This window comes from Pungitius pungitius, chromosome 11 (assembly GCF_949316345.1).
Source record: "Pungitius pungitius chromosome 11, fPunPun2.1, whole genome shotgun sequence".
In the NCBI taxonomy this organism is placed as follows: domain Eukaryota; kingdom Metazoa; phylum Chordata; class Actinopteri; order Perciformes; family Gasterosteidae; genus Pungitius; species Pungitius pungitius.
The window spans coordinates 10864588-10886817 of record NC_084910.1 but is presented as its reverse complement, the minus strand read 5'-3'; the positions used below and the strand labels follow the sequence as shown (position 1 = coordinate 10886817).

Below are 22230 nucleotides of genomic sequence, written 5' to 3'. Positions count from 1 at the left end.
TTGTGCTGTGTGTCATTTGACTGTGCTTGGGACCTCACAACCTGCATGTTCCTCTTAGCCACACCAACATCTGAGCGATCGCTCAGTGCATCTTTACCCCTGACCTCACCTTCACACTTTTGCACCAACGCATCTCCTCTTCACACGCTGGAAAACACGTACACACACACATATTCACAACTGTAATTGCCGCGACAGGCAGAGAGGCAGTCGAGTTCCCAGAGCTGTGGGAGACCAGCTTCCTGTAGGTCTCAATGAAACCCTATTCAATCAGGGGCCCAAGAGGCATCACTCGGCCGACTGACCCCGTTGAACTACTGGACGTACGCTGGGCTGAGAGCGGATAATTAGGGTGTGAGGAGGAGTGAGAGACAGGTGCCCTGCTGGCCCTGCACTAGAGACAGCAGAGCAGAGCCTTATTTCATAGCGCAGCTACCTACCCGCTCTTAGGTCTCACCTGCGGGGCAGACGTGGGAGGAGACTTAAACATGAGCCCGTGAGCCGGGTCAGCCGGGGTCGGCAGAGAGAGAGCAAGACAGAGAGAGAAACTTTTTGTCTCGCGCAGGCCTCTGCTTGGCTCGCCGGTGAGCAACTCTTCACTAGACATGCGACTTACCATTGTTTTTCCTCCTGCTCCCCTCAATAGGTGTGGACTTTTGGAGACGTGAGCCTGTCCTCTGGCTCCTCCGGTCGTTTCTCAGTGCAGACCGTGACCAGCGACCACGGCGTCTCCTCTTCCCTGGTGCTGTCCGAGACTCTGGCGCAGGATTTCCAGCTGCGCTACAACTGCACCGCGTGGAACCGCTTTGGCACCGGCACCGCCCTCGTCACACTGAAGGAGCAAGGTACACACGGACAGGAGTATTAATTCCAATCCGAGTTTAAATGATGAATGATGAAGGAGGCAAGATTAGGTGAACGCAGGGCTCCTGTCTTGTGCTTATTTTAATTACAGTGTACACCTCTAATCGATATGATTTAATCAGCGGATGGTTCCTTTAATGAATATGTTTGCACCATAACATAGTTATTGATTGGGGACAAAAGTTAATTAGAGGAAGCCACATGTGTTTGCGGTAGGATTCGTGTCCTCCATCCCAGTTTCACTGCCGAATTCAGCTTCTTAAGCTTTACGTGATCTAAGAATTCAGCAGAAGAACTACTAGCCGGTGGAAGCCTTTGTTTCGGCGAACCCCAAAAATGGTCCTCACCAGTAATTTAAATCAACGTAGCAGAGTGGGGTCTCCAGAGAAATGGGCAGCGGTATCTCTTGGAATCTCTAATTAGATTACTGTCTGTTGCTTCATTGCGTGTCAGGCCTTGTTACCCTTCCTTTAGAGAGATTAGTGACAATAGCAGTGCTGTGGGATGCCGGATCGCCCGCATGAGCATACGCTAGCTGTGAGCAGGCCGGGGCTTACCGCGGATGACTTCTTATGGGCTCTGACGTTTCTGGGATTAGCAGGACAATTGAACGGATCTCCTTCTTTCTTTTGCTCTGATCTGCACGTTCTGACACTTATGTTCTACTCTCTCTCATTTCATCCTTCCACTTCTCTTGGCAATCGTCTACTTCCACCGGCTACGCCGCACTTCCCTTCCATTGCTGTTCATGTTGCAGAAGCCCTGCCCATGTTGATTATCGTTGGTGGAGCAGTTGGTGGAGGCTGTGTCCTGCTCATCTGTGTCATCACTCTGGTCTCCCTCTGCTGCAGGCACACAGGCAAAGGTGAGCTCAACGGTTAGTATGAGCAGCCAATTCTTCAAATCAAACATATTAAAGTCCTTTTCATTTGTGAGCCAAAAAATTGAACAGTTCCTGTCGATTTTTGAGCCATTTTTTTCTGTGATTAAATTTCATTTCAATGTGCAGGTGTGCCTAGTTAGGTTAAATAAAGCTTTTCTACCTTTCAATCCCCACAGGTAAAAGGTGCACTCGCCTCTCCAAAAGCGACATCAGAGTTCAGATTGTTCACAGTGATCATAACGCTACGCGTGGCAACGATGACGAGGAGGACGTCAAAGAGCCCATGGTGAATATCTTTGAGCACATCAACATTGTATCCTAATGCTCAGCCTTTGGTTTAAATCTTATATTGTGAGGTCTTCATATATGGTTGGTCTCCCCTCAGGCACCAAACAGCAGCGAGTCTCCAGGGACGTCGCGAACAGAGCACAGCGACCTCCTGGAGGAGGAGGAGGATGAGAGATCGGAATCCAAGGTAAAACTGGATGCACTTACGTGAAGAGACACTCAGTTTAGCTAGAATGCAATATTTTTATCCATTGTACATAATGCTGAACTATGCAGAGCTCATGTTTTTATTTATTTTATTTTCCTTCTCACAGGACCCAACCAATGGCTACTACAATGTCCGTGGCAACGAAGACCGCCACATCCGCAGCAGTGGCTTCTCTGAATACGTGCCCAACTCGAGGCCAGTCTACACTCCATCTCAACTGCCCTCCCCGAGCCCCGTATATGGCCAGCACGGCTCCCAGCCGCGCGTCTATGACTTCTCCCACCGATACGCAACCACCACAGCGGGCAGAACGGCATATGAACAGCAGCAAGCGGCCCAGCAACAGCAGCCCGCCCAGCCGGCCAGCATTTATCCCACCGATCCAGTCTACAGTGGCTCCGCTTACCTCCCTGCTACCTATGGTCGCGCCTTCACGAGCTATGTTAAGCCCGCTTCCTACGAAAAGGTGGACGCGTACGACCAGTCAGACCAGGCCAGCAAGGTGTCCAGCTCGTCCCGCTTCTCTTACGCCTCCTCACAAGTATCCTCCCAGCAGTCCGACTATGGCCGGCCTTCACAACGTATGCAGACTCATGTCTGACTGGACAAAAGAATTGACAAAAAAAGAAGAAAAAAAAAAAGAATACAGGAGAAGATAACCATTGTCACATCCACGTGTGGCTTGACTAACGTGAACCGAGACTTACCTTGCTCAGACGGTCCTTAAAGGACTTGTTTGGACTGTATTTGGAGGGAGCCATGTGTCAACAACCTGTATTTGTTGTGACGGATGGCGGGATCTGTAGAGCTCCTAAGATGGAGAATTCAGCAGATTGTGATGTTCAAGTCAAACCTATGATTACAGTGCGAAACCTCATCAAGTAGATCTACTTGATGACCACCCAAGCCTGTGGAGATATTCAGTCTGCGTGCCAGAGCCAACAATAAAACAAAAGCTTCTCCTGAATTTGGACAGCCACAATGACCGTAGCCGTTTACCTGCCTTTCAGATTTGACTTTGTGTCAACAATAAATGTTAAACAACTTTAAAATACTTTGAAAGATATTCGACATGACAAATTTCAGGAGAAAAAAAAAACATGAACGACCTGTCTTTCATTTGGTGTTTTGTTGGCATGCAAAGGGAATTCTAAGCACATTTGTGTCTCTATCATCCACAAAAGGCCGAGCTATCCACAGAGACAGATAAACTATTCTGCACAAAAGGCTAGCTCTACAGAACAACAAGTGCTCCAAGCACTATAGTGTATGACGAGTTTAATCAGTGGTGGCCTCCGCTGCATTACTGGAACCTCTTCTGATAATAACCCTAACACGTTGGACTTGTATGAAGAGAATGTGAATTTTAAAGACGGCTTGATGTTACTAAGACGGACGAGGTAGGCCATGAAAGCCCAAAGATGGTGATTATCGTTTCGGGGAAAACGGGGACTGAAGACTGCGGTCCAACCCCGAGTACTGTTTTCTGATTGTAAAATGCAGAGGAGGCCATTACTGGTACAATCAAAAATGGTGGTTCGTAAAATAGTGGCCATCTTGAACTTGAAATAACTTGAATGCAACGGCCTCTTTGGCATGCTCGTGTGCGGAAAGACGTGCAAGCCCGACCATACACTCAAGTTTTCTCAATCAAATTGTCTTGATATGTTTACAAGTAACAGTACTACCCTGAAACACTAAGTATCTGTACAAATGGCGGAGTCCATACTTCTCTGTTGCATGCAAAATGATGTGTCTAGTGAAAATCAGCGTTTTTGATTCATGTCCATTTCATGTTTGAGACATTGGTTTCAACGCCTGGCCCAGTTGCATTCCACTTCCTGGATGTTTCAGTATGCCTGTACTGCCATTTGTCTAAAAAGCTGTTACCAGGCAGCCTGATGAGAGAAGAAATGTCCCTTCAAGTGAGGCGGCAAAACATCATCGCTTGTCTTTATTTTTATATAAGCCTTAATGTACAGCCTGTAAGCTGCTCTATTGTATCTTTATATACATATGTATCGATCTTGACTTTATTTGGTTCCACAAAAGTTGTTCATCAATCATTGAATGCAGTTACTATGCTTTTTTTCTTTTTGGGAACACAACTAATTGCCATTTGTTTGTTGATTCTTTTAATAATGTATTAAGAATTTTATTTGCTAAGATGAGCTATTGTTGCTTGTACCTTTGTACACATATTTATATTTAAATAAAACCATTTCCGATAAAAAAAAAACATCACGAATTCTGAGTTATCAACCTGGTTTGTATCTTCATTGGGCGTAAGGAACATCAACAAACACAGCTTCCCATGTACCAACAATGATGAATATATGAATTAGCAGCACCGTCCATGTTGATTTTCCTATTCCCCCAGTAGTGGGTTGCTTTTAATGAAGAATGATGAGATCGAGGAACCCCCCCCCACTGTATGTGTATCACCTCCCGAATCCACCATGCCCATCTTGTATGGTAATAGGATAGAGCTGTGACAAAGGCAGATATTATTTGACAATATGAGCTTGTCACCGCAGTTCCCCAGGTAAGCATGCTGCTCACAACAGGGAGGAGAGTAACATGCTCATTACAATCCTGCTGTGAGAGGGGACAAGGTCTCACAAGACCTGCATTTATCATGCACAACAGAATACAAAATATAAGATAAATAATGGAGGTAATGCAATTAGGTACTGCGAAGTTAGACGAAAGATCTTTATTACTGAAACTCTTTCATAGTAAAAAAGAAAGATAAAATATATCCATATCCAAATCCACACTGTACAATGCTCATGAAAATAAAATTGATCGAAAAGTTCTGGCATTTCACTAATTCATGAAAAATACACATGAACGCTTTGATAATGGAATCAATAGAAGTCTGTTGAACATTTTCTGCATCAAATACACTTCAATAAATAACATGTATGCAAAGCTTTAGCCTGCTTATCCAGGACAATATTGCTAATGGAAGTCATAAAATGAAGGCAAAGTAAAAACAAACCATCCAGTAAAATATTAGATATACAAGTTGAGTTGAGTATTACATAAACTCTCATAGGGATGAAAAGTCTTTGCATCGATCAGGCAATATGCTAGTGTGACTCAGGACCCAAAATACCTCGAGTTTAACGAGTGAGACGTGTGCAAAAGCTCTCTGGATGTAAAACCCGCTGCCCCTCCTCCTTGAACATATTAGCAACTCATTTGCAAGCAAAGCAAGCAGGCTTCTCTTAATGTGTAATAGAAACACCAATCAAGTTCAGATCAACGTAAAAACAACTTCAGGGTCCCTGAAGTGTTTTTGCCTGATCAATGCCTTCTATATGCTTCATACTTTTACTGATTTAGTATGAAAATGTCCCTGCATTGATTTGAACAACATATTATTCCTCGCACTATTCTTTCTGTTAACCTTAATGCTCTTGAATGGCTCTTAAAGTTCACATTTGTCCTACGTAAAGTCTGAGACCAGCGGCTGTCTGGCTGATTCGAAGATGAATGTTTTAAGCAATATGAAAATCTAGGTATGCTTCTTAAAAAAGGTAGACATTTGTTTCCAACAGGTCAAAAGCAGTGCAATACTTCTGTGACGTTAGGGCCAACTCTGAAGTGCAAGACGTACAATTCTCACTTTATTTATTACCCAAGTAAACTTTGCAAACGTGAGTTTATGGTCATAATTACCAAGTCTTTGTATAAAGAGCATGATGTTTGTTTAGTAAATTATGTTCCCATTTAAAGCAGAATAAACCATTCTGCGTTATGGAGGAGAGTCACCACCTATTGATTGACAGGCCTCTACCGTGGCTTTATCCGGTCTTGGAATTTTTGGCTTACAAGTCTAACCTTTCACAGTGTGTCTTCAATGTATAGAAGTTTATTGATTGAAGGATTTTTGCTCACCTAAAATTGAACTTCAGCTCCCCTCTGATCATGTTGTAAAATGCAAAGATGCCGACCAACAAAAACAAGACTGGGGACACCCAAAATGCAGACACCAGCTAATAGGTGACATCCTGTTGAACCGTGTCCCTCAATTTTATACAAGGGGAAAAAACTAAAATTAGTTATAGTACATTAAATTATTTAAAAATAAAACCTCAAATTCATAGTTCTCATGTGAATGAGCACAAGACAGAATACATCATTACTGCTGCCCAAGAGGATCACAGCATCTCTCTGGTTTAAAATGTTCAGTAGGTGTGTTGCATTAGTAGAAAAACGGTCTTAAACAAAACAAAGTAATTCATGGGTTGGGCCTGTGCGATAGAATCCTCTCTGCTGCTAAATTAAGAGAATTAGATTCAAAATTTCCATCTCAATTATTCCTAGCACTATGATGTAGATCCCCAGTCTGTTCCTCCTGAAACGATCAAATCTTTGTCTCTTTCTTGATCCAGTCTATCAGCTTGGTGACGCGCGAGTAGACACCAGGCTTGTTCCGGCGAGCGCAGCCTTCCCCCCAGCTCACAATGCCGGCCTGGAACCACTTCCCACTCTCCTCAAAACACGCCAGGGGGCCCCCAGAGTCTCCCTGGTGAGAATAGTGAAAGGAGGGCGGATACACATCGGGTTTGGATGCGAGAGCATGATAATTATAAAAGTGTGAATCTGTATTATCACTTGGTCCTTTTATCCTATTCTGGGGAACGTGTTGCTCGGTCTCACCTGGCATGCGTCAACTCCTCCTGACAGGAATCCACTGCAGAGCATCCTGGAGGTGAGTTGGCCCTCCGTGACCGTGTTGCACACAGTGTCGTTGATGATTTTCACCATAGCCTTCTGGAGCCGCTGTGCCTTTGAACCTGCAAGTGCAGAACAAAGGGGCCATGTGACCTCTGTGTTAGTCAGTAACATCAAAAGGTGATAATGGTCCGGAATAGTGTTAGCTAATGAAGGTTTAAGAGGTCTCCTAGGAGAGCGGACGCCAGTCTTGATGTATGGATGTGGAAGAAGGCGTAATGGAATCAAGCAGATTTGAAATAGATGAGAGAGAAGGGGAGGGAGGTTTGAGCTGAAGAGAAGTATGTCATGATGAGAAAGATAAAGAAATGGGAGGAACAAGAGGGAAAGGGAAGAAGAATTAAGCAGGCTGGTAAGGATGATGAAGGACAGAGATGAATGGCTCATTGTGAGAACAATGGGGGGAGGAGTGGGATGTCTTTCATTCTGATGCACATTGGATATGCCAAAAAAGGAAAAAACTGTGGCGCGAGTCACCCGTAATCAAGGAATAAAATCAGAAGTATTAACAATGTTACGTTACAGTAAAGAGATCAAATTTCCCACAGTTCAAACCACACAATCTCCAGTTCACGCATAATACCTCCTTCTCGGAGCGCGCCCCAGCCTGTGACCCAGCAGGCCATGCCCGGAGGGAAGACGTGGGAGTGAGAGGGCAGGCAGATGGGTTGGATGGTGTTGGTGAACTCCAGCGGTTTGCTGAGCTCCAGCAGTGCAACGTCATAGTCAAAGGTCATCTGGTTGTAATCCGGGTGGGTGATGATCCTCTGTACTGGTCGGCGCTGTACGTCATCCATCTTGTACTGGTCCTGCATGCCACTGTAGGTTTGCCAGTTTGACGCAACGCGGTTCCTGTGGGTGTATCAGGGGGGGCAAAGGTCACTTTACACGGCGACGGGTGAATGGAACATATGTATGACCAAACACTAAATAGTCAGAGCCTCCAGTTTTTAATGGAAACAAAAACTAGATGTCCAGATGACGCAATTAAACATATCTACACACACACAGATATGAAGAAAATAGTCTTGGATCCCAATTGGGTATTCTGGAAATGGTTGCAAATCAAAGAAATACAAATTTTAAAAAGAGAACTGGAAATTAAAATTCACTTTTCAAAAAAAAAAAAAAAATAGAGGTCGAACAGCTTGGTTAGTGCTCCACCTACAGGGTACTGATGAGTACAACACCATACTTCATGCATGGGGGGGTCAATTTAGGCCCCCCAAAGGGTTGTTATGAATGGATTTAATCATAAGGGGCCAATTTTTAAAAATCATCCTCACCAAATTAATTAAAGGGAATCTCTTAAATCCATACATATAGAAAGGTAGACAGTACATCCCTACTTTATACGTTTATATGTGTATGCATGCTAGGAAAATAAAGTGACTTACTCTGGGCTGCTGGTGATAAAGCAGTGGGAGGCCGAAAGGAGCCACTTATCAGATATGATTGAGGCACCGCACACATGTCCAGAGGTCTGAAAGTGAAGGCTGACCTGCCACGGCCACTCGCCCAGCTCAGCATTCTGCCCTCCGACGATGCGGTTCAGCTTATAGGGCCTCGTGCCACAGTCTGACAGTTAACAGACAACATTATGAGTGAGGAGAAGCCTTGGATGGTGAATGAAAAAAAAAGAGCGAGATTTTGAGGCAGAGAAAAAAAAATATCTGAAAATTGGAAGCTATTATTAGGTCGGACTCATTTGAGAATGCTACTACAACTCTTTGGAATCCTAATAAGGCACTTGCATATTAGCTGATCAAATTTTTTTTAAACACAGCCACACCCTCAGGCCTAAATAGAGGGGAAAAAAACAAAACCGTCAGAAATGACAGGAGCTGTTTTCAAAGATGAATTAAATAAATAAATCAGTCGAGGCCTGCGGCTCTTTTCCAACAGACAGCTCAACTTAGCTCTTGTATAATCTATTTTGAATTACATTCAGGATAAAATCCACTCGCAGCCATTTGTACAAAAAAGCAAACATTAAAAATCTTGCTTACCACAGAAGTCCTCATCAGAGTTATCGGAGCAGTCTTTGACGCGGTCGCATTCGGCATTCACCTTGTTGACACATTCTGCATTCTTACACTTGAAGCTGAAGTCGGAACAGACGCCTTGAGCTAAAAAGGGGGGGAACCAGGTCCCAAAATCAGAACGCATAGCATATTCCAATCAAAGCTTTAGGGCATTGCATAGTATTTTACTCGTTAAACTTTGCAATCAGCAAGGCTTCAAAGTGACGATTGACTGCACAATGCATTGTGATTGAGAAGCAGATTGCATTGATTGGGGATGAGGTCTAATATCCCCATTTAGTCACAGAAGTGAAAATCAAAAGGAAATGCAAAGCAGACCTCTGTGTGTGACCAAGTCAGTGATTGAAATGGAAATTGATAAAGGAGAAAACAAGTGTGCTCAAAAGAACACGAGAAATACTATGATTTAGGAATGGCGTTGTTGGTACATAATATTTGTAAAATTCTAAAACTGACGGGTTAATTGCATAATGGTTTGCGTAACATTCTCATAATCATATGGGTTTTTTGCTCCAACGCCCGATTGTCTGGGAAGAGAACGAATACGGCCACTTACAAGCGTCACAGGAGGCCTCGTCGCTTCCATCTTGACAGTCCGTCTTCTTGTCACAAACAACATCCTGAGGCATGCAAACCCCGTCACCACAGCGCCACTCATTCGTCCCACAACCTGATAAGGACATTTAAATAAATTAAAACTTCAATAGGCAGAGGACGAGCCAATACTTTTCACAAGGACATTAGCAGTGCAGCTACAGTCTCCCTTCTGTATAGTACATCATTAAGCGCTTGTAGGGATGCTGAGCACGTTGGGCAAAAATGTCATACATAAGTGACATTATAACTTAATACAACCAAGAAACCAGTGACCAGAGCATTTTTGTTAGCACACCCAGCATGGCATTAGATTGTCGGGTTATAGCAATACTTACTGCAGCTTTTCTCATCGCTCCCATCTCCACAGTCGTCGACGCGATCGCACACCCAGAGTTTTGGTTTACACAGACCGTTGTCACATGAATACTGATCCGTCTCACAATCTAAGGTCAAAGAAATATCTTGTATTAAAAAGTGCAACTGAGGAGGAGGCAAATGAGTGATTTGAAAGGAGCACATTTACCAACTCTGACTATACTTTAAACCAGTGGTTCAAAAGATAACTACTAGAAGGTAATGATTGACCCCTTTTAAGGAATTTGCCATGACAATCAGATATTTTGTGAAAAATGCTTTTTCGCTTTCATGCCAAGAGTTGAATGAGAAGATCAATACACTCGAATTAGTGTGGGACAATAAATATGAGACTACAGCCGGCAGCCAGTTGGCTTAGCCTGCCTTGACACAATTACAATAATTACAACATTTTACCTAGTTTCTGTAATTAGTGCTAGAAGTAAAGCGGTTTGTGGTTTTTACTGGGGATTTTGTCAAAAATATATATATATATATATATATATATATATATATAAATACAATTTCAGTAAGAAACATCTAGTAAGTCTTGCCACCTCATAATGACTGGAAGAAATCACAGGGCCCAGCGATACAATAGACTATTGCATACATACCCACCATAAAACGACAAAATGTCTTTTTACTATTCATTACATATCATTTAGCTGACGCTTTAACCCAAAGCTTACTGTAAATTTACCAGGCAGCTGTGAGTGTGGCAATGAGCTTCACACGATTCCGTGCTCACAAGATGGAAAATAGGAGAATTTGCAAAAATGTGCAACTATTTCTTTAAGGGGCAGTGAGGAGAATAGAGCAAAGTGGATAAGAAATAAGGTGTCGTTTGGGGCAGTGCAGTTGGGTTGAGGGGGAACTTACGGCACTTAATTTCGTCACTCAAATCCCCGCAGTCGTTCCAGCCATCGCATTGCAGTTCTTTCTTGATGCAGATGCCAGTGGCGCATGCAAATTTGTTGGGGCAAGCTGCTCACAAAAAACAGAAAAGAGAAGGTGCAGAAGACAAAAAATGAAAAGAAAGATGATGATGAATTGAGCAATAGGGAGTGACAGTATGTTTGCAACATCCATCATGTTGCCAACGCCGGTCCCTGTTGATCACCGCAATTATAAATCCATTTGGGTCAAAGTGGGAGACGACATAAAGAGCGGCGGGTATTGAAAGTGGTGTGCTACTGACTGACAGCGGCAAATAAAATGGACCCAATAAACAAGCTCCCTGGTGATTAGTCTAGCTCTTGAGTTTCACTGGTGCAGTTTCTGAGCCTACAACACTAAACAGCTCATTCGCCTGCAGACAGCTGCCGTCTCGCAGTCCTTCAGACTGAACAATTAATCCCTCAGTCGAACTCAGTTAATGGAAGGCTATGAGTGTCACAACAACGATGCAACATTCCGCCCAGATCGCCAAGTGTTGCAAAAAAAGGACTTTTAAAAACTCACGGTCTGCGGGATCGTAAGCGCTGTAGAGGGCTTCGAAGCCTTTGTCAGCGAAGGACTCGTCAGAGTGGAAGATCACGTCGAGGATGTTGTTAGTGCTGGTCAGAGCCAAAGTGGACCGTTCTCCACAATACCTGCAGAACAAAGTGCCATTGAATATTCACATGTATAGTTTTTTTGGCGGTTATAGTCTCTATGATGGCAATATGCTTACTAGAGGAAAGGGAAATGTCACGTTCAAATTCTACAACTATGGTGGGTCGAGGTTGAAACAAGAAGTCAACTCTGTAAAATTTGAATGATGTTTACTACAGTTGGTGGTCAGTGAAATAAGTTTAAACCTTACTTGGTGCCCATAACCTCCACATAGTCTTTGTGACACACACTGATGTCCACTCCGGGTTCTTTCATGCGGAACATGGTGAACTTCAGGCGCACCTCTTTCCCTTCAGGGACCTACATCACAGTGGAAGAGCTGGTTCATAACCTTATTTACCATGTATGTCACTCCTCCACCTCGAGGCAAAGACATGTATCCGTATCCCATGTAAAAAGAAGACGACAGGTTCATAAAAAAAACCAAAGAAGCAGTGGGTAAATGCATGCACTAGGGTGAGGGGACACACACACACACGAGCTGCGGCAGCAACAGCAGTCTGACAGATGAAGATGGAGGAGGTACTGAACAGCTTGGCTTCTCTAGTGCTGCCGCAGCATTCCTCTAGTTGGCAAAGCTAAGGATGGGGAAGGAGGGGCAGGAAGAAAAGCAATGTTGCAAACCTTGATGGTCCACTTGCAGTCCACTGCAGGAGGATAGAAGCTGGGGTAAAGTGGGGAGGAGATGGCTCCTTGCGCGTCAGAGATGACACCACCGCAGGTTTTAACTAAAAGGAACACACCAACATTCACACTTGAGCATGACACATTGGAATTCTTTCATGAGTTTAAATATGCACATAACTGATTAGATCAAGGAAAGCCAACATAGATAAAATGTGTAATATATAATGATCATGTGCTCCATGACTGGTCCTAACTACCTTTAGCCATTGGAATGGTTGAGTAATTGGCCTCGAAGCCACTCCTCTGGATATTAGAATCACTAATGAAATTAATCAGCATAATGTTGCCGGATGACAGCACCGCCAGAGGATTGGAAGGGGGTCTCTGACCACACTTTCTGTGAAAGAAGGATGTTCACAGGTGTTGTGAAAAGTAAACACGGAACTGATGGAGTTTAACTATTACCGCGGGAACTCGAATATACAGCATAAAACATTTAAAAGTCAAAAGCAGTGAAACGTCAATTTAGCAAACAAATCAATTTCTAAGCAGAGAAGAAGAAATGTGCCAGCGCTACATAGAAATTGCTTAGGCAGAGTTTTAAAGTCAAACATTAGCCAAAAGTTTCAATGTTGCTGGCGGCAGAGCAATGGAGGTGGAAATGAAGCTGCAAGAGCAGTAATACATCTACCTCTTGTAGAATAATGTCATTATAGTTTTATTACGGATCTCAGAAACCTCAAGTCACCTTGGATAAAGCTGATCGCTCAATAGCTTTATAAGAAAAACATTTTTAAATGAATGCACCGCTTGGTAAGGCATATTTGTTTGGCAAAGGTGTCGCAGTTTGAAATTGCCTGCAGCTACTACTGGTATTTCAGACCGGAGACCATAGTTCCCAGAATCATAACCCACCCCCATAGACAAAGTGCAATTACACACTGTAGCACAGCAGGATTCAGGTTGGCACCCTTTACAGATTGGAAAGCAGGTCTTTTTGAGCCAACTCAAAAAAAAATCTGATCCAGCCATAAAGAACGTATTGTATGAAAGCGCCGACGTGTCTTTGTCTGTGGCTCACGGGTTTCCTGAAACCAGCTGGACATTCACAGACCCTGGACTTACAATGTGATTGCCTGAGACTCATCAGGACTCAAAGAGTCATAGATGGCGACAAAATCGTCGGAGCAGTCATCCTCAATGTCGAAAAAAAGGAAGGAGACAAATATGGCCTGGTCCTCTGCCGCTCGGATCTGCCACTGACACCGAGACAGGGGGGGGTAGCCTTCAGGGTACCCAGGTGATGAAAATGTGTTAGTCTTTGCCTCAGCCTCCAGACGGAAGAAACACTCGGCTGGGGGGGAAAAAAAACAACGGTTATGGCATCGAGTTGAATATGAGTAACTAAGCAGTTTATACCATACAAATCTGTTCATCTTCTTCTACTGATTATAAAGCAACACAAAACACACGTAAGGCTATTACGGTAATGTATTGTATGCTAATCAGTCCCAAAGGTAGGAAATCACTAGACAGTGAAGAAGAAAGAAAAGTGTCAACATAGTGACCGACTCTCCCGGTCTTAATCTCCGACATGACCGCCACATGTACAGCACAAGCTCGCCATTAGTTACAGACCTGCAGGATGGTGAGCAGTCAGCCAGCTGGAAAATTGCAACTACTAGTGATTGAAATGGGACACTCTGTACTCACCAGTGTCACTGGGGTTCCTGGCCATGCGTGGGTCAGTGTCTACAGACAGCAAAAGAGAGGGGGAGGGGGGCAGAGGGGACTCATGTTAGGAGGCTGATGAGCCTAAAATATTTGGGTTGCACATTTTCTGTGTAATTTCCCCTAGAACTGGTGATGGTGTGAAGCTCCCTTAGCCCTATAGCAGCAACCCATACATCGCTCTATAACCATCTGGGCAGTAACATCAAATATTAACCACAGAAATCATTTTAAAAAAGGGACCAAGACCACACGGTGTCACGGTGCCAGCGCTTGGCTGGTGGCCATTATGTGGACAAATGCAATGGGAATGCTGAGAGGACAGAAGGAAAGAAAAATGGCTGTCTCAAGCCAGAGCCCAGCTAATATCATTAGAGGATCCAAACCGCATCAAATGTGCAATCTCAGATGCAGCAGAAGCAGAGGTCAGGTTTATCCTGTCAGCACAACTCAGAACGAGCTCCTTTAATACAAACTGAAGGCACCCACACACAAAAATACCAATAGAGATAGATGACAATTGGCTTATTTAGAACCCTATTCAAGAGCTCAATCATTGAACGTCATATTCTAAAGTCAGCAGTGATCACTTTGTTGACCTCGTCTTATGGTCCCTCGTTGTGAAGCCCCTCCCCCTGGGCCCGGGTGGTACTTACATGAGGCAGTGATCTCTCGGATCTTGATACCGGAGGTCCTCGCGCTGCGCTGCTTCTTTAGGCCATTCTGCAGGGTCCCCAACACACGCACTTCAGAGAACTGTGGCACAAGCGACAGGTCTTCCACTGGAATATCAAACTGGGACCAATAGTAGGCTATCACACCCTCACTGGTGCAAGCAGGGGTGAGAAAGAAAAGGACGAATTGTGTAAAGGAAGGCCATAAAAGTACCATTCAGTAACAAGAGAAGCTGGATGGTTAGAGTAAATGATCAAATAGAAAAGCCAAATAGTCATGATTTACTGCTACTAAAGAATAACCAAACTCACTACAGTGCACTGATACACACATGAAAAGGTAGATGCCACAAGTCAGCACACCTCATCTAACTCAGCTTTTTGTCATTTTACAAAATGTGACTTTGATCCAGAGCTCCATACAACATGTGGCCTGAAGTTTCTTTTCTGCATTAACTTTTCACACTGTTTTACGCACAGTAAAAACACTTTTTTCTTAAATGGAGATTTGACATTACCTGAATGCAGTGACCACAGACGTGGTGTAATATTTTTTGAGGAGTGGATCGCTCTTGTAGGTTTCTTTAAGCTGTGTATAGAAGATGCATTTCAACTGAAAACAAGATTTCCACTTGTCTGCCTAAAGAGCACAAAGAAGCAAATATCTTGCAAAAAGGAGGAGCAGGTTTGATTTGTATAGAGTGAGAGAAACTGGATGATTCTGGAGACTGAGAGGTTTGTTAACATAAAATGAAATATCAGGTTACAAAAGTTGAAGTCAAAAACATTCAATATGAACCCATTGGCAATTTTACGCAGAAAGGAAAAATAGTTTTTAAAGTACTCTGAACGTACAGAACATTCTTGAGGGATTGGAACAGAGTGGACTAGTTAAGAATAAAACTATATGGCTGACAGAAAAATAATAAAGAGTGACATTGTCTCCTTTGGGAGTGAAACTCACAATTGCCTCAAGATTGTCTGACAAATCGTGAAATTCCTTGCTGTCGGTGTTCTCCAGCTCCGGGTTGTACGGTACATCAACCAGCTTCATATGCCCACTGAAGAGCTGCGTTGAAGGGATGAGATGTTTGTGTAGAGTGGCTTCTGTATCAGCATCTTTAACTTGGAGGAGAGAACCAGAAAAGAGTCAGTACAGAATTATACACTTGAGTCTCAAGGGATGACAGAAATGTATATAAAAATGTCCAACATCCAAACACAGATAAAAAGCTTAGTACAATAAGTTCACTTGACTCATATAGAAAACTTACAACTATACTCACAGACAAACAACCATACGAGAAACGCTGCAACGGTCGCGACGACGAGGAGCGCCACAAGGACCCCGATCAGGATGCTGTACTTCCGCTTTGAGGAAACCTTCTCTGTGTTGGTTAAGAAGTCAACCCGCTCGCTATGGCCATTGTGACCCTGACACAGAAAGAGAGTGAAAATAGAGTCAGCAAAGTGTGCCATGTTCTGAAAGCCTTCAGGGGGGGCTGTCCTGCAGTGTGAGAGTATCACACTAACAATAGCTCTGCTTTCACTCAAACTGTAAAATATACAGTGATACGTATTGAGTCATCAATAAAAACTTTTGACTGAACAAATCACCTGTTCTCATGGATAAACTGAACAATAAAAGGGTAGCTAGCTGGGAACCTCAAAAACATCATTAACATTGATGATTTTCTCAATTCATTGATTAGTCAAGGAAATGTTAAAAAAATATTGGTCAGTAATTCCCAAAGCCCAAGTTAATGACAACAAATAGGATGTGAAACGTCTATGAAACGTCTACTACTTTCCAAACGTCTACTACTTTCCAAGAGTGGCACGTTGTAACATGCCGATATGCACATGTCGGCACTGGGGGATAAAACGAAGAAAAAAAACTGGCAAAACCTGCCTCGTGACAAAGACGAAGCTCTCACACTCATAAGTTCCGCAGCTTTTGGAATCTTATGACAACTCAGGGAGACCTTTAAGATTACGAGCCTGCTGCTTCAGGCCATATGAGTGTGTGCGTCTGTCGATACTACGTGTGCGTCCGTTCTTAAGCTTTTTGAGTGGGTGGACTGAGAGGACGGTTGGTAATCAACACACAATGAATTCGGTGCCTGTAGCCCATGAGTGAAGAAGCCCGAGTGCCATTAGGGATGGAGAATCACTTTAGTATTAAATCAATTTGTCAGATGTGCTGCCCCTAAAGATGGGGGCTCAATTACACAAGTCTAGATTATAACTCATGGCAATTAAGGCCTATTCTTACCCAGCCCGGGCTTCCACACATGCTTTCTAATTGGAATCTCCAACAGCAATCACGGGCCAGAGAGAGGGCAATTATTGGAGATGGGGTCAGCAAGCGCTCCAGGGTCTCTCTATCAGTCCCACTGATCACAGTCTAATAAAACCATTACATGCTCTTCATCAGTACCCATTTGTCACACAGAGAAAGATATACTACTATACCATCTAAAATGTGTATAGCTTTTGTAATTAAATACCACCTCGCTGAGCCGAACACAGGAAACGCTGCGGCGAGTCTCTCAACACGGACTTCAGAGGAAAAGCCACAAAGCGCTGACGCAAACTAAAACAAAATGTCAATGTTAGTAGACATTCTGCACTCAATTGCTGCAGAGCATTTCAAACCAGTTTAACATGTGGGAACAAGTCAACACCTTTTCAAGGTGTGGTTAAAGAGGTAGAAAGTCATTCAAACACTCGTTTGTTAAAGTGGTTTTTCATACCAACACAGATTTCTTGTTGCCATTGGAATACATTTCCATGTATGGTATTAAGCTCCTGTACAACTTTCAGCCAGTTATTGTACACTTAAGTTTCCATTAATGCATTTAATTGTGCATGCACATGATACACAAAATAAGCAGTATAGGTGTAGTGCTACTTAGAGCGTCAATAACGGCATACTTCTATGGCCTTTACTTTTGGTATTAAAAGTACTTACAACTCTGCAGGTGATAATTATAACCCTGGATTTTACATTAAAAAGGAAATCATCAAGCTGCTTTTTCTGCCACTGATCAGATTAAAAATAACAACATGTGAAACATCAACATGTCATTCTAAAGCGCACAGGGCTGTAAAAACCTCAGAGCATTGAACCCATAGTCGTGTGGACTATTTAGTTTCACATAAAAAAGGAAACGGGAGTAAACAGATAGAAATAACAATAATGACAAAAAGTAATTTTATATTGTACTTCAGTCACACTTTATTCATTTTATACATCTTATATTCTTTTCTTTTTTTTCCCCCAATTGTCCTCTTGTGTTCATGTTTGGTGGCTATAATCTCCCTAGAGCCCCTTCAGTCTTGGTATTGTGCAAGTCTGGTGTGACAAAAGGCTCCACTCAAGTGCTGTGGCAAATCGTCAGACGAGTCTCACACCACTCGTCTTGACTGGGCGTGACCGGCCAGTTTAGAGAGACATGCAACCATTTTTCTGTCTGGGAAGGAGATGCAACCTGATGTTCTTTCTCATATCTTAAAGACACCATGGTGGCAAGTAAGACAATAACAATGTGTGTCCTTAGCTTATTCCTGAAGAACATTTGGAATATAGTCATCATTAAAAACTCAAAGGCATAAAAGGTTTTGGGACGTTTCCACCCTCCGTCACTCGGATTGTTGCCATGGCAGTTTGCTTTTTCAGAATTGGGGTGTGTCGACCGACATTCACTCGACAATACACGGACTGGTTAAATAACTGATATTCCCCACCACTTTCAAAAACACCTTAACTATTAACCTTTAAGTTTTTGTTTTTTTATCCAAGTCAGAGTCATAACTACCATCATCCAACTATGGTGCCATCTCACTTTTAATTTAAGTTAGCTCGACTATGCATTTGTGCCAACACGGTATGTACTTGTGGCGCACCTGCTCAGGGGTTTGTCAGCATACTGGCACAGTTTCAGGAGGCTGCTGAGGAGTCACATGATGTAGCCAGTGACACACACAGCACAACCAAAGGCCAAAGTCAGCTCAATAGAGAAAACGCACACATTCAACATTTCATTACCACAACAATGTCAAACATAAAAAATATATCTATAAAAAGGCTGCATCAGTAGGACAGGATTAATCTCACGGCTCCAGAGCATTCTTTGTCCTTGTCAAAACTTAGCACCTAAATTACCCATGATGCAACTCAGCCGCCGGCTAACAGCTAATGTAGCTTTGCGTCGTTAGCCCCGAGCAGTGATGAGTTGGTTACAGAAGTCTGATCACCTCACACCCCCAGATCTATTCACTTTTAAACAGAGCAGGCTTAAGCCCAAAACAACATCGCCTGAAGTGACATCACTTAAGGAAATGCATCGTTTTTCGCACGGCTCCCTCTGGAGCCACAAAAGGCATCATTCAAAATGTTCTACATATGCAGAAATATCCCCCCCAGACCTGTAAACAAACTTTGATGTGTTAAATCACAGGTCTCCCTTAAAATATGCCTTCACTTTCAAGCACTAATCGGTCTTGTCAAGACAAACCAGCCTGAAGACTGCAACTAAAAAGGGACCCTCAAATAGCTACAGCCAACATTGCAAGTTAGTCTTCAGTGGCCTTATTTTGGTTCACTTTTGGTGCACAAACACTAAAGTGTACCTCTCACTTCACAGAAGCCCAAAGCAGGCATTTAGCAGCTCGTAGTGCAGGAGAGAAAGGAGGCGTCACAGCCTCGTGGCGTCCTACCACCTTGCTGCTCAAAGTGAAACATGGCAAAAGGCAAACAAATCATCAACATTTAGCGTACTGCGTCTTCCTCGTTACAGAACTGAAGAAGACTACACAAAGATGATGATGTTGCACACTAAGTCGCAGACCGTAAAGCTTTTGTGAACCTGAATATAATCAATTTATCAAACCCTGTTTTGTGCTTTTAAAACTGAAGCTATTCGAGTCAACAAGAGACTTGTGACCATCACATTCACTTCACTCAGATTTAACATAACTTCCCCAATTATTGTGCTCTTCAATGCACGAGGAAGGCAGTACGAGCCAAGCCAGACGAAATATGAGCTGACAACTCGACTGCCCCAACTCAAGTTTCCACATAAACAGGGAACAGACGAGTACAGTAATCACAGCATTCTCACTGGATCCATTGTCAAAGCCTGAAACCAATTTCCTGCGAGTAGTCAAATATTAACAATAGGAATTAATGTTCATTTCCCAGCAGCTTCACTCATGCATATGCACTTTAAAGCTCCTTGCTTTTAGAAGAACAAAGGCAAAGATGTTGCATGACAACCGTGAGGTTTAAAGTAGTACTTTGATTAAAAATAATTTATACATAAGACAATAGGGCTTCTTAATTCATGCAAAAAATATGCAGCTGAACATTCCCTTGAGAATCCCTTGAGAACACACCTTTCTCAGAATGACCTACATCATGTGGGGGAAAACGACAACAGCCCTCGCGTACCTGTCCCCAAGCAGCAGGGAGGGGTCAAGTTAGAACAATGCTTGGCAACTCTCTTGTATCGAATACCTTACAGTGCAGGCACCCTGTCAGCTCCCAGCGAGGGGAAAGCGCTGATAAACATGGATTCATAATAAAATTATTTTCATGTCAATGTCATACTATTTAAGAAGGAGCTGTTTATTTTGCCATAATGGTGTAAGTGTTTGCCCTCATCATCAGCAGTACTCATTCTGATTCGCAGAATTTATTTCCCCAGGTGTTGGGATAGTTTTAATGAAGCTGTCAAATAAGGCCTTGTAACCATTAATAGGTCCCTGCAGAGCGAAGTTAACCTTTTACTGTCAGACGCCATTTTCTGCCCACAAGACTGGATTATGTAGTGACAAGAAATGCATTAATATTTACAAAATGTTTGCTGGTTCCTGGAGAAATGTAACTGTAGGTAACACAAAATAAGCTTTTGGCAGTTTTCACATGCAATTATCATTCTAAAAAGCTACATGCTGCAAATGAGGCTATGCAGTTCTTGGGTTTTTGGCTGAAGAACTTCAATGTTTATATTTTGGGAGGGGTGGGTAAAATAAGAGTCAAGTCCATTGTTTTTTTAAACATAATAAATGCCATCCCATAAAGTGGGGGGAAAAAAATCAGAAACGTTATTGTTAATGAATTGGGTTAAAGGTCGCCTTACGTCTGAGGTGTAGGCCAGTATCAGAACAGGGATTAACTTTTCTTTGTATATTATTTAACCAAATACGGACAACAAGCAATGCGTTAATGAACGCATTGCTTGAATGAATGCTGGTTACAGAAATGGTTGAGACAGCTATAAGAATTGTTCTCTAAAAATTACACGGGCAAAAGTAATAAGTATGTTTTGCAAATGTAGAATAACTTTGTAAACTAAATGTGGAAAATTACCCTCATTTCCAACAAGCATTTAATATTGAATTTTGAGTGTTGAATGATTAGTTAATAGGGCCTTTCTAATGGTAGTTTGGGTGTAGATACAAAAAAAGACCTGTCCATTGCAACATTTGCTTCCCACATCATGCTACCAGTAAATTAAAAACGGCCAAAAGAAGAAACTCAATTTCAACCGACCGTCGGGTCTTCCGGTCTTAATAATGTGTTCAATATTACAGTGAAAACTCCATTCTGGTATTAACTTAGTGTTCCGAAGTGTGTTTGCTGAAGGGTTAGTCAGACGAACACATACAGGCCTAAAGCAAACAGTCTTATAGTGAGGCAAATCATTTATATAATAATAACAGCAATTTTGGCAGAAAACAACGACCATTGTCACCGTCACGAGAATACTTTTTTGAAACTGCGACCAAACTTACGTCATATACACCAAATCTGGAAGAATGCATCTTCCCAAAGCTCCTGTAATTGAAGTCCAACGCGGTCCCGCGTTAGCCTCCAGAGAGCGTTGCAAGGTGAGGATTCCTCAGGTGGGAATCGGATAAATATATGTGTACGTCGTAAAACTTGAACACAGATGCCAGTGGGTCTCTTCCTGTAATGTCGCGAGCTGGAAATGTTGATTAGCTTGCAACCGACCGCTTCCTTACACACCTATGATTAACAAACCACGCCCCAATACCTGCAGCTGCTCCGCACTGCGCTGCTGTTTCATAGATGGCCTGTATGGCCACTGTCACGTGACCAAATGATAAATAAATAAGTCTACTAATGACTAATCAAAACTGCTGCTGCGTTTAGTGACGCTCAGGCGCAAAGAGGGTTTTATCTTCTCCTTTATTGTTGCAACGTGTGTTCCCCCTGCCGACCACTGATGTTGCTGCCAAAATCTAAAAAGAAGAATCACACGTTAAGAGTTTGAGAGTAACAAGTGAAATGTAAATGAAGACAATTACGATTGCAATATAGTTGTTTTGGGGTGTTTCAGATTTGGATTTATTGAACCATTTAGTTGACTTTATAGCTCCCTCTTTGCTTCTTTTGGAGATTCCAGATGCCTCCAGATGTTTTGTGTGTTCATGTTTGTAAGCAGTACAACAGTGTATCCACTCAACAAAATAAACTACAAGATCTATTTACCACCTATTTGAGAACCCTCCTTATAAAAGGACATATGTTATACCCCCCCCCCCCCCAAAAAAAAAAAATATTCC

The 22230-nt window shown here is 42.8% G+C and overlaps 2 protein-coding genes across 3 annotated transcripts in view; one reads left to right on the top strand and one right to left on the bottom strand.

Moving 5' to 3' along the window:
• The window catches only part of kirrel3l (kirre like nephrin family adhesion molecule 3, like), a 29702-nt gene extending 26425 nt beyond the window's left edge, over window positions 1–3277 (top strand). The window contains exons 11-15 of one of the 2 annotated variants that reach the window (XM_037453798.2): window positions 647–845; window positions 1622–1729; window positions 1924–2033; window positions 2133–2222; window positions 2350–3277. In XM_037453798.2, coding sequence (XP_037309695.2) covers window positions 647–845; window positions 1622–1729; window positions 1924–2033; window positions 2133–2222; window positions 2350–2844 — 1002 coding nt within the window. In that variant the 3' untranslated portion in view covers window positions 2845–3277. Of the gene's footprint in view, window positions 1–646; window positions 846–1621; window positions 1742–1923; window positions 2034–2132; window positions 2223–2349 lie in introns of both variants that reach the window. The other variant, XM_037453797.2, reaches the window with a different exon arrangement.
• Window positions 3278–4262: 985 nt separating this feature from the next.
• Window positions 4263–21680, bottom strand: st14 (ST14 transmembrane serine protease matriptase). The gene is made up of 19 exons (XM_037453796.2): window positions 21436–21680; window positions 15921–16068; window positions 15599–15759; window positions 15153–15223; window positions 14617–14786; window positions 13943–13981; window positions 13355–13583; window positions 12487–12626; window positions 12227–12330; window positions 11793–11902; window positions 11450–11580; window positions 10868–10972; window positions 9967–10074; window positions 9591–9704; window positions 8999–9118; window positions 8387–8567; window positions 7573–7841; window positions 6915–7051; window positions 4263–6780 (listed from the first exon to the last, which is right to left on the bottom strand). The coding sequence occupies exons 1-19, from the start codon at window positions 21463–21465 to the stop codon at window positions 6619–6621; spliced, it is 2529 nt and encodes an 842-aa protein (XP_037309693.2). The 5' UTR covers window positions 21466–21680; the 3' UTR covers window positions 4263–6618.
• Window positions 21681–22230: the final 550 nt, after the last annotated feature.